General features: G+C 49.2%; 1 protein-coding gene across 5 annotated transcripts in view; it reads left to right on the top strand.

The window, feature by feature from the left end:
* The window catches only part of DLG5 (discs large MAGUK scaffold protein 5), a 121,690-nt gene extending 110,269 nt beyond the window's left edge, over positions 1-11,421 (top strand). For 4 of the 5 annotated variants that reach the window (XM_033130887.1, XM_033130885.1, XM_033130888.1 and 1 more), the window contains 5 exons: positions 5,581-5,724; positions 5,968-6,095; positions 7,342-7,451; positions 8,164-8,273; positions 9,695-11,416. In XM_033130887.1, coding sequence (XP_032986778.1) covers positions 5,581-5,724; positions 5,968-6,095; positions 7,342-7,451; positions 8,164-8,273; positions 9,695-9,798 — 596 coding nt within the window. In that variant the 3' untranslated portion in view covers positions 9,799-11,416. Of the gene's footprint in view, positions 1-5,580; positions 5,725-5,967; positions 6,096-7,341; positions 7,452-8,163; positions 8,274-9,694 lie in introns of all 5 variants that reach the window. The other variant, XM_033130886.1, reaches the window with a different exon arrangement.
* The last annotated feature ends 942 nt before the right edge of the window (positions 11,422-12,363 follow it).

The raw sequence follows: 12,363 nt of genomic DNA, 5'->3' as shown, positions 1-12,363 counted from the left end.
GTGAATAGATAATTTTACTTCTTGTTTTCCCATTTGGGTGCCCTTTATTTCTTTTTCTTATCTAATTGCTCTAGCTAGGATTTCCAGTACTATCATCTTCCCCCCAAAATAAGACCTACCCTGAAAATAAGCTCCAGTTAAGATCGTCAGCCAGATGGATACATTTAGTACATTATGATGATGTTCCAGAAGAAGATGGCATGACTGTATTTGAATATATGTAGATTGTTGTACATGAAAATATAAGACATCCCCTGAAAATACACCCTAATGCGTCTTTTGGAACAAAAATTAATATAAGACCTGGTCTTATTTTCGGGGAAATACGGTGTGTTGGATCGTAGTGGTGAGAGCATCTTGCCTTGTTCCTGATCTTAAAAGGAAAGCTTTCAGTGTTTTGCAATTGAGAATGATGCTTGCTGTGGGTTTTTCATATATGACTTTTATTGTGTTGAGGTGGTTTCTTTCTATTCCTAGTTTGTTGAGTGTTTTTTGTCATAAAAAGGTGTTGAATTTTGTCAGATGCTTTTTCTGCATCAATTGAGATGATCATGTGGTTTTTGTCTTTCATTTTGTTAATGTGTATAATGTTGATGGTTTTTGTATGTTGAACTGTCCTTGCATCCAGGTATGAATCCCAGTTGGTCATGGTATATAATCCTTTTAATATACTGTGGAATTCAGTTTGCTGGTATTTTGTTAAGGAGTTTTGCATCAATATTCATCTGGGATATTGGTCGATAGTTTTCTTGTGTGTTTGCCTGGTTTTGATATCAGAGTAGTCAAAATAAACTCATAGAATGAGTTTGGAAGTTTTTCTTCCTCTTTAATTCTTTGGGAAAGTTTGAGGATGATTGGTGTTAATTCTTTAAATGTGATAGAATTTTCTGTTGAAGCCATCTGGTCCTGGATTTTTCTTTGTTGGGAAGTTTTTCTATTACTGTTCTAATCTCACTTGTTACAGGTTTGCTCAGTTTTTTTTTTTTTTAAGATTTTTTTTATTGGGGAAGGGGAACAGGACTTTATTGGGGAACAGTGTGTACTTCCAGGACTTTTTCCAAGTCAAGTTGTTGTCCTTTCAATCTTAGTTGTGGAGGGCGCAGCTCAGCTCCAGGTCCAGTTGCCGTTGCTGTTGCTAGTTGCAGGGGGCGCAGCCCACCATCCCTTGTGGGAGGCGAGGAATCGAACCGGCAATCTTGTGGTTGAGAGCCCACTGGCCCATGTGGGAATCGAACTGGCAGCCTTTGGCGTTAGGAGCACAAGCTCCAACCACCTGAGACCCTGGGATGGCCCCCAGATTTTTTGTTTCTTCGTGATTCAATATTGATAGGTTATATGTTTCTAGGAATTTATCATTTCTTCTAGGTTATCCCAATTATTGACATATAATTGCTCATAAAAGTTTCTTAAAATCCTTTTTATTCTGTGAAGTCTGTTGTAATGTCCCCTCTTTCATTTCTAATTTTAGTATTTAAGTCTTCTCTCCTTTGTCTTCATTAGTCTGTTTGTCAAACTTTGTTGATCTTTTCAAAAAGTTAACTTTTGATTTCATTTGTTTTTTGTCTAGTTGTTTTCCTATTCTCTATTTCATTTATCTCTGCTGTTTATTATTTCCTTCCTTCTGCTAATTTTGGGTATGGTATGTTCTTTTCCTGATTCCTTCAAGTGTGTAAAGTAAAGTTGTCGACATGAGCTCTTCCTTCTTTTTTAGCATCAGTGTTTACTGATAGAAACTTACCTCTTAGTACTGCTTTTGCTGTATCCCATCAGTTTTGATATGCTGTGTTTTCATTTTCATTTGTCTCCGGATAGTTTCTAAATTGCCTTGTGACTTTTTTTTTTTCTTTGACCCATTGGTTGTTAGGGAATTGTTTAATTTGCCTATATTTGTGAATTTTCCTGCTTTCCTTCTGCTGTTGATTTCTAGTTTCATTCCATTGTGGTCAGAGAAGATACTTTGTATGATTTCAATCTTAAATTTGTTAAGACTTGTTTTATGGCCTAACATGTGGTCTATCTTGGAGAATGTTCTATATGCATTTGAAAAGACTGTGTATTCTGTTCCTGGGTGAAGTGTCCTGTATATGTCTGTTAGGCCCATTTGGTCTATAGTGTTGTTGAAGAGCTCTGTTTCCTACTGATCTTCTGTCTGGTTCTGTTCATAACTGAGAATGAGGTATTGAAGTCCCTTACTATTATAATTGTGTTGCTGTTTATTTTTCCCTTCGCTTCTGTGTCCAATGGTGGGGCAAAGGTGTAATGGCCACCGTGACAAGAATGTATCTTAACCCCAAAGGACGATGCAGGCAACTCCATGGATTATAACAGCATTTATTATAGAGTAATTTACTTCCACGGATGTAGGGTTGGAGCATACAGACCCAGCAATCTGTGCAGATTATTCTCCACTAACAGACTCCTGTTACAGTACTTTTTAAAGAGTATAACTCAGGTACTGATGATTGACAAGATAAAGGGACTAAGAATGCAGCACGCGCCAGGGGCCAGAACTCCTGGTGGTCTTGATGATGGATGGTTGTTTATGGTCAGTACTATCATCAGTTTGATATTTATCTCGGTTGTCATGCCATTCCTAGCCGTTACTAACAGAAATATTTATAGCTGCATTGTGTAAGTTTCAGGAACCCAGATAGTTATCAGCCAGAAGGCTTTGGTATGCTTGCTAAGGACAGTAAGGTTGGTTAAAGGTCACATCGGGGACACAAATATGGAGTTGGTTGTTGTTCACAGCAGCCACGTCTGTACAGTTTGTCAACGTTTGCTTCACATATTCATATATACTTAAAATTGTATGACCACCCCTGCTCTCTTTACGTTCCAATTTACAGGAAATATTTTTTTTCTGTCTTTCAATGTTTAACCTATGTTTGTCCTTAGATCTATAGTGAAGCTTTTGTAGACAGCATATAGTTGGGTCTTGTTGTTTTAAATCTGTTCAGCCAATCTGTGTCTTTTAATTGAGGCATTTAAATCCATTTACATTTTAACTAATTACTGATATGGAAGGAGTCACTATTGCTATTTTGTTTTCTGTAAGTCTTGTAGCTTTTTTGTCCATCTTTTCCTTCTTTATTGCCTTTGTTTGGTTTCATTAATTTTTTTGTAGTGTATGTTTTTGTTTTATTCTCATTTCCTTTTGTGTATATTTTATAATTATTTTCTTCGTGGTTACCATTGCAGTTACATAAAACATCTTAAAGTCACAACAATTCATTTCAAATTAATAATTTCAATCTCACATAAAAACTCTGCTTTACATCTTTGCTCCCCCATACTTTGTTGTTAATGACGCCAGTTGTCTGGGGTTTTTTTAATAATGTATTCATCAGCATAAATTTATAATTGCTTTATGCTTTAGGTTTTTAATGTCTATACTAGATTTAAAAGTGATTTATGCATCTCTGTCACATTACTTCTAGATTCACTGTTTGTCTGTATATTTACTAGTGTGGGGAAGTTTTATGTTTTCTCTGGGCATTGTGATTCTGGTTGGAGTCAGTGACCGATGAGATGCTCTCTAGCCCCGTGTTCTGTCATTATGAGGACTTCTGATGAAGCAGGTTATTCAGGGATGAACAGGAATCTTCCAAATTGGATGCCTGCAGTGTGGAATGTTAACAGTTGTCACTTGATCCTTGTTCAAGTAAGTTGAGGGAATAGTGACTTAATGCTCCGAGACAGGGAAGTGGTTGTGATGTATCCACATGTGGGGTGTTCAAAAGGTAAAAAGGAGATCAGTGTGGATCAACATGGATGCATTCTAGAAACAGCACTGAGTGAAAAAGCGAGTTGCAGAATAGTTACAGTGTCATGTCATTTTTGTTGAACAAACACACACACACACACACACACACACACACACATATTTTCAAAACTTTCTGAGCACATATGAATCAACATGTGAGAATAACAAACATTGGATGGATATAATTCCAGCTCATAACAGAGGTGACCTCTGAGGAAGTGTGGGGACCAGGACTGAAAAAGAGGTGTCAGAGAGGATGTTTGGTTCTGTGTGTTCTGATTTTTAAAAGCGGGACGTGGCCAACCCTCTTGGAGGAAGTTCTTTGCCCCGGGCCTTTAGTTGGAAATGCATGGGTGTTCCTGGGCAGCAAATGTGGCCACCAGACCCTCCCCTGCTTTGTTAGCAACAGATCAGGTCCCCAGGCTGAGAAATGCTGTGCAGAAAGCTGCCTAGGTGTACATGGATATTCATCAATCCGAAAAAATACATCTGCAGGTGGAGTGAGGTAAGAGGAGAGACTGCTCACGGCCCCCTCAGTTCTGCCCTCGAGCTCGGTCTTGACGAAACTGAGGCTGCACCTGGCACCGCCCTGTGTTTACTGAAAGCCGCACTGTCTGTCCCCTCCCCCCTCCTAGTCACACCTTGCTGTGCGGCTGTGTCCAGGTGTACCACTTCCGGGCCGGGCCTCCATGGACCCTTCCTCACAAGCCCACCCTCGTCTTCCCCTCACCTCAGCTCTGCCCCACCCCACCACCCTCGCCCCGCGTCCTGCGTGCTCTGCCTGCGTGCGTCTCCCACCCCACCTCCCGCCTGGGCCTTCCCGGTGGTCTCTTCATCCTCTGATCCAGCGTAGTGTTCGTTTAACCCTCCCCTTCCTTGGGATGGCTTGTTTTGCTGCCTGGAGTTGTTGGGCAACTCTCGTATGGTTGTCTTGCTTGTCATGTGGTGCTGTCTTGTGACATTGGTTAGAGTGTGAGCTTAGTAATGGCAAGGACTGTGCTTTGCACTATCTTTAAAGTGTTCCCGAGATGCCAGCTCAGTGACTGATACCAGGGAGGTGCCAAGAAGACACCTGTGCTGCTTTGGGGCCGTCTCTTTCTATTCTTTTGGTTGAAGGGGAGATTTACTATATGCACCAGCTGGGATATTGGTTTGACTGCCATGGCTGAAGCGTGACAGGAAGCTTATTTCTCTGCCATCTGCAAGTCTCAGCTGGCAGTTGGTCCCAAGGAGGCAGCTCTGTTCTGGAGATTTTCCAGGTCCTTTTTGTCTTGTGCTCTGCTATTTCCTGAGGGTCGTCCTCATCTGCAGGGTCAGAAGTGGCTCACAGCACCTGGTCCTGTCCATTTCAACCCATGGGAAAGGGGGCGAGGAAGTGGGAGCTTCCCCTCTGCTCACCATCCTGGGCAGGTGTGGGTCACATGCCCCCTACCTGCAGGGAGGCTGTGTCCACCCAGCCTCAGAGGTTGCCTGGCTAGAGATTAGAGAGTGGATTGGGTTTGGGGGAGTAGGCGGCAGACACAGAAGGAAGGATTTGAGCAGAAGCGCCAAAACGACTTGGGTGTTCACGGAGTGGGGGACACTTGTGCTGGACCCCAGGAGTGACCGTGCCCTAGTGTGCCCGGGACGTGGGACTCTCACTGCTAGGACTGGGCAGGTGCCAGGCAAACTGGGGTGAGCTGGTCACTCTCCCTTGCTCTGGGCATGTGGAGTGAAGGGGGTGGGCCAGGCCAGGGTTCCGGTGCGTCCCCAGCCACTCTCCTTCCCTCCGCGCCTGGCGGGGTCCCGTGACACTGCCCATCTGTCTCCTTCAGATTTGGTGAGTCTTGCCTATCAGCGGGTCCAGAAAGTCGACTGCACCTCCCTGAGGCCTGTCCTGGTTCTGGGGCCTTTGCTGGATGTGGTGAAGGAAATGCTGGTGAACGAGGCCCCTGGCAAGTTCTGCAGATGCCCCCTCGGTAAGGGGCCTTCTCCAGGCCTGCTCCCGTGTCCATGTCCACTGTCTCCTGGGGCTGGATCCCCCGGTGTTTCAGAGCCCACCTGACGTGGGTGAGATCCGCATCTGGCTTCCAGTGGTTTGTCCGGAAGAGAGGACAGCAGGACTGGGCTCCTAATGGCCCTTCTGCATAGTGTTCTCCCCCAGGACGTGCCCCAATGGCTCGCCGAGCCGGGCAGCTCATCCCTGTGTCTGTGCTTTGCAGAGGTGATGAAGGCGTCCCAGCAGGCCATCGAGCGGGGCGTCAAAGACTGCCTGTTTGTCGACTACAAGCGGAGGAGTGGCCATTTTGATGTGACCACGGTGGCTTCCATAAAAGAGATCACCGAAAAGGTACGCGTTGCTTCAGACTGAGGGTTAGGCGCCTGTTGGGGCCTTGGCCTTGGGTCCTCTGCCTTCGGGCCTATGTCCTGCGCGTCCCCCAGCTCACCTGTGTCCTCTGGTGTGTGTGAGCCTGCGTGGGGTTGACCCTGTTGCTTCTGTGCGCTTCTGCTTTCATAAAAAGGAAGCTAGTTCCAGGGAGTCACCCTGTGTATGGTCACCTCTCCCCCTCCGAGGACGTCTGACAAGAGCTTTGAACTCTAGGAAGGGCCTCTCACAGGGAGTTCTACATCCGGGTCCCAGATACATCCGCTGAGCTTCTGTGCGGAGCTTCACATGTGCCTTATTCTGGGGCCGAGGCCCCCAGCTTCCCTCAGGGCCCGCCCCTGAGAGGGCTAAGAGCCATTGCTGGGCGTCTTTAGGCTCTTGAATGTTCTGGGGTCCATTAGCCAGGTAGCATGAGGAAAAGTGGGGACATCTGCAAGGTGTATTGGAAAGGCAGCCCTCGAGAGTGTGGGCATTCCTTGGGCTCCATCCCTCTTGGGCTGTCACCTCTTTGGGCTTTGTTTTCCTCCTGTTAAATGAAGGAGTTGGCCTCTTACAGCTGTAAGTGTAGATGGCCCACTGAGAGTGGACGAGCTTCAGCCGGGGCGCCCCAGGGAGCTACAAAGCCTGCCAGTGGTTGGGCCCCCTCACTGGACCTTTTGATTGGGGAGACCCACAGGCCTGCAGCCTTCCTTTGGCTCACACTCTGCCTGGAAGCTCAGGGGACCCCGTACACATTTCAGTCAGAGCTACGCAAAGACACACACTCCCCTGCCCTGCCGCAGGCCCTGCTGAGAGTCCTGACTTCTCCTTTGCTCCGTCTGACAGAAGTGAGAGTTGAGGGCAGGTCGGAGTAGTGCTTTAAGAAGTTCCCTAGGTCTGGGCACAGGCAGGAAAGGAAGTCTTTAGGTGGCCGTCCAGAGCCCCCTCAGCCTGCTCCCAGCCTCGACCCCTCAGAGCTGGCAGTGTGTGGGCAGAGATGTCGCGGGTGAGCTTTCCCCAGGGTTTATCCCGTGTAGTCTTCATGGAAGACGGTCTTGCTTCCTTGTTCACGGGTAGAACCGTGTGGAGTAAGGCAGAGCTGTGTGAGGTGAGACATGGGAGCCATCGGTGGCAGAGGAAGGTGGGAGGCGTCCCAGAAGGGCCCCGCTGTCCCCGAGGCCCGGCTCCCCCAGGCCTGCCCCGGCACTCACTCGCTGTCCGTCCCTGTCAGAACCGGCACTGCCTGCTGGACATCGGCCCCCACGCCATCGAGCGGCTCCACCACATGCACATCTACCCCATCGTCATCTTCATCCACTACAAGAGCGCCAAACACATCAAGTAGGTGACTGGGGCTCGGCCGGGCCTTGCTGGGCTGCTGTGGCGTGGGGGGTGGGGGGGAATGCCAGACCTGTCGGCTTGGCCATTGGCAGCGCGTGCCGGCACGGCCCCTCTGCCTCGAGCCCCTGTCTCCTGTGCAGTCGGGCAGTGTTAACCCAGCACCGCCCGTGCCTCCCCACTGCCCTCCGCCCTGTTTGGGCGCTGCCACAGTGCCTCAGGTACGTCCAGCTCTGTCTGCAGAGCACCCCTCCTGTCTCCCCAGCCCCCCTGTCCCCTTCCCCAGCCGCTCAGCTTGGTGCTACAAGGACACAGGAACTAGGCGGCCTGGGCCAGGGCCAGCTCTGTCAGGAGCAGGCTTGGGTCTTGGATGAACCTTTGCTTTCAGTGAGCTTTAGTTTCCGTACTGGTTGGACCGACAGCTCGTTAAGGTCCTCCTCCCTTTTGCATTTCTCTGCCTCCAAGCTTCTGGTACCTGCACTTGGGGGCTGCTGGAGTGTCTGCTCTCTATGTGTAAACACCGAGGCGCCCCTTCCTCCTTCTGCCCAGAGCTCCCCCTGGGGCCTGCAGCTGTTGTACTTTACGGGGGGGGGGGGGCGGGGGGCATATGGGGCCCCCATGGCGGTGGAGATCCCTGTTACTCTGGACAAAGGAAGGAAAGAGGAGGGCCTGGGCAGGTGAGAGGCTCAGCCTGGTTTTCTGGATGTCCCGACAGGGAGCAGAGAGACCCCATCTACCTGAAGGACAAGGTGACTCAGAGACATTCCAAAGAGCAGTTTGAGGCGGCTCAGAAGGTTGAACAGGAGTACAGTAGGTACTTCACAGGTAGGTGTGTGTCCTGAAGAGGAGCAGCCGGCAACAGGGGTGGCAACAGGTGTCCCGAAGATGGCGTTGTTAGAGGGTAATAGCCATGCTTCCTGGAAGCCTGGGGAAGGCCGTCACAGCACTTTCATTACGGGTGTTGTGATTGCAGGCACAGGGCAATGGCAGAAAGTTTACAGGTTGAAAGGTGAGCTTTGCTCATTTGGCCTTAGGTCATGGTCTGGCCTTGTGCACCCACCTAGATTTTTACATATGCAGTGGCAGGTCTCTCTCGTAGCACTGGTGCCAAGTAGCCTAGCTGCAGTGTTCCCAGGTGGGCAGCACAGTGGTGGTGGCTGTGACCATCTGTCCCCAGCACCCTCCGGGGCAGCTCAATTTTACGTTGAAGTTTGGTGAAGAAAAGCTGCATCCTTCCTATTACTATGTCTGGTCTTTGAAACAAAGCAAACCAAGAGAAGCATGGCTCCCGTTACTGGCTAGCGTTTGACTCTGTGGCTTTCCATCTCTTCCCTAAAATCAGTCATTTGTGATCACATTGTGGTCACAGAGAGGCGGAGATCGATTTTCATTAACTTGTAGAGGGAGTTAGGATGTGTTTTGCTGCTTCTCATGCAGTAGTTGGTCTCAAAATCAACCTTGGTGATTCTGTGTGTGTGTTTTAATCTCCAGTCCATCACAGACCAATATGTTAAATACATTAAATTACTAGAGAAATGAAAATTTCAAACTCCAAAACTTACCAAATACAAACCTGATTTTTTATTAGACTCGACAGACCGTTAGTTTGACACATTTCCATAGCACTTTCTGACCACTCCCGTCGATTTCCGTACGTACCTTGTGGCAAGTAGCCCGGGCACGCTTTCTCCACCGGCACTGTTCCCTGGGGCACATTGAGCGCCCTGCAGGACCCACGGTGTTGAAAGCCTGCAGTGCAAGGCTGAGCCATAGCTGGAAACGTGTCATCTTCTTCGCTGGGGAGTTTCTCTGGGCCACTGATGCCCGGCTCCTCAATCCACCTGTTTCCTGTACAATTCTGCTGCGGATTGGACCCTCACAACACACCCGCAAACGGCTTTCCATTGCAAGACTAGGCAACCTTGCGTGTGATGCAGGGGGTTAAGTCCTGGTCGCCCTGTTACGTGGGCTGGGGCAGCCTGGCAGAATTTGATACCGGGTTCATGTGAGCCCTTATGTTCAGCATCGTACTAAGCAGCTGACCAGAGAGACACGTAAAAAGCCAAAGTCATTTGCATTCAACTTGTAATTATTTCTTCTTCTTCTATGTCTTGCTGATGTAACAGATGGGCAGTAGCTCAGAACAGGCAGGGAAACAGAAAGAGTAAAGGATGTATTTATTTGCCTCAAACCTGGGGTCTGACCCTGAGCTCAATGACGTGTGTGTCTTGGGGCCTGTTTTGCAGGGGTCGTCCAGGGAGGAGCCCTGTCGAGCATTTGCACTCAGATCTTGGCAATGGTCAATCAAGAACAAAACAAAGTCCTGTGGATTCCAGCCTGCCCGCTGTAGGAGAACGCCGTGCTGTGAAATGACTGCAGCTTGTCTAGCCGTGTCAATAGCTGGCTCAGCTCTTTAGTGACTAAAAATAGAAGTTTGTCTGTAGATAAGCGTGAAGGGGAAGGATCCATGAACGAGGACTCCGGAAGCACCTCCTTGAGACAGAGGGCCGCAGACGAATGGGATCCCGGCCCAGCCCAGCAAACTGTCTTCCTCACACGTGTGCTTTAAGACAAAACAAACACAAAAGACTCTGATAGAGGGGTTCAATACCAACCTTTCTTTAGCCAGCTGATCAGAGATGCTGCAAAGAGAACCTTTCAGACCACAAGTTTACAAGCCTTTTCTAAGTATTTGGTTGTGTATGTTTACTTGAATGGCCCCATGTTGTCGGTGCCCAGTCCCTGCCCCTCTGTTGACCCCCCTGTGTTGCTTTGGTGTTGGTTTTGTTCCTGTTTTCAGCAAAACAACTCTGGAACCTCATTGGGGCTGCTTTGCTGTAGAAGGTTCTTGTTGGTGGGACCAGAGCTCTGACAAACTTTCTGCCCCTTGATGGCACCTCTCCTGGAAGGACATCGCGACCGCAGGTGTTTAGACGTCTGTGGTGGCAGAACTAGTGCCTTGTGGGGCCGACTTGCCAGCGGCAGTTTTGGCAGTCTTACAGACTTGTCTCAGACTTCCCCTCTGCCTTCCACGTCCTCTCATTTCTTCTCCATCTGTGTATATCATTTCAGCGTTCTGTCTGGTCCGTCGGAGCCTCATGGGTTCATGATGACACAGCTAGTTCCGGGCAGGGTGTGAAGTTAGGGCTGATGCATGCCACTGGGTCCTCTTTAGGTTCTGTAAATACGATGGCCTTTATCAGTGCAATGTTTGCAGGGTAGTTCTTAAACTCTGAAGAGTGGGGCAGACACATCAGCTCTTTTGGATATGAAAACATTCGTGTTTCAAACTTTGAGAGTCTTTGGGAAGCATCACGATTAGTGTCACTGTCAAAAATCTAAAAAGAGTGGGATCTTTTAGTCTTGGCTACAGCACTCACGGCATGAACACTACTCCATGAGGGTGTCTTCGTTCGAGATTTTTTTTTTTTTTTTTTTGCACTTCCGATGCTGGTGTCTCTGGCTGAAGATCTGATGTGGCTCCCCACCAACTGTGCATCCTGTTAATAATGGGTACTGTCCCGGGCTCCGCGGAAGTGTCCCTGGGGTAGGACCTCTATTTTAATACTGTTCCTGACATTTCATTGTACTAGCAAGAAATCTTCGATTTCATTTTATCCTTTGTAATTCTAGACACTAGACTGTAGTTTAGCCATACTGACATTTTTTAAAAAGGGATATATTTTCTTGCACAGTTGTTCAAAAAGAGACACGTTTCAGTCCTCAATGCTGCCCTTTGTTTTACAGGTACAAGTTTTCTAGCTCAGACAACTAAGACAAACTGTATAGGCTGTCTCGAGGTCTCACTCGCACGCCCTCTGGGCTGTTTCTCTGTTGCAGACAGAGTGGGATTGTGATGGTACAGTGTGCGCAGGTACTGTTCTGACAGACTGGGATTTTCTGTACTAAAACCTGACTTTGTATCAAAAGGTAAACCGACTTTAGTACAATAAATAAAGGTCAATTTCTGTAACTTGTTTTGATGAAGATACGTGTATTTCATTTGGTTTCCATCTTTTCCGGCTCCCTCAGCTTGCCTTTATTCCTGAATTCGAGATTGCATTCCTCCCTTGCAGCATGTAGCGGGGAACTAACTCACTGCTGTGTGAGTTAGTGTGAGGTTCCCTCCTGCTGTGGTGATAATCGAGAACCCCTTTGTCCTGCTGTGTCAGCTTCTCTCTGACCCCCTCCTGTTTCCTCCCGTGTGACCATCCGCCCATCTTTCCATCCGTCCGTCTACCCAGCATAGCATGGGTGGTGGTTGCAGCCAGGTGACTGATTTGTTAAGACTGGGGTCCTGCCCTCACGTGCTCCCATTCAGGTCTGCAGGTTTGGGCGGGGCCTCGAAAGGCAAAGGGGATCTGAGGGACATCAGTGGCCCCCAGTGTTCCCCGTCAGGGCTCTGTCTGCAAGGGGGCAAGGCCCAGCCCCGGCCCCAGGGGAGGAGGGCCCCGCGGGTGTGGGGGCTGTCACAGTGCCACCCAGCACTGCAGGGCTCTCGGGGCTCTCAGCAATGCGGCCTGCGTGGGCCAGAATGCCCATGTGCCAGAGTGGAGGGAAAGCTGGGAAAGGGGGCCGCGAAGCCAGGGCTGCTGCATTAAACTCCCCGAGGACCGGGCAGCAGAAGAGCTCCCCTCTTCTGCTCTGTTTTGCTGGGAGGAGCTTGAGGGCAGTGTTCTGGACAAGCCTCAGGCTGCTGCGGTGGCCCGGCCAGGGGGGCAGACTTGGTGTTGGGGCCTCCCTGGTCCTCTCCTGCTGGCAGAGTTCGCTGTGGTGGACCTGCCCTGTTATCTCACCTGTGGCCCCTGGAGTCGTAGGGCTCTGCGGGGCTGTGGCAGTTGCCAGGAGGCAGGGGCTGGTGCAGCCGCTGGGACCCAGGGCACACCCCTCTGCCATGTGCACCCAACCACCTCCT

This window comes from Rhinolophus ferrumequinum, chromosome 16 (genome assembly GCF_004115265.2).
Source record: "Rhinolophus ferrumequinum isolate MPI-CBG mRhiFer1 chromosome 16, mRhiFer1_v1.p, whole genome shotgun sequence".
NCBI classification, from domain to species: Eukaryota; Metazoa; Chordata; class Mammalia; order Chiroptera; family Rhinolophidae; genus Rhinolophus; species Rhinolophus ferrumequinum.
Note: the sequence above shows the minus strand (reverse complement) of the source record. Positions and strands in the feature narration are given on the sequence as shown.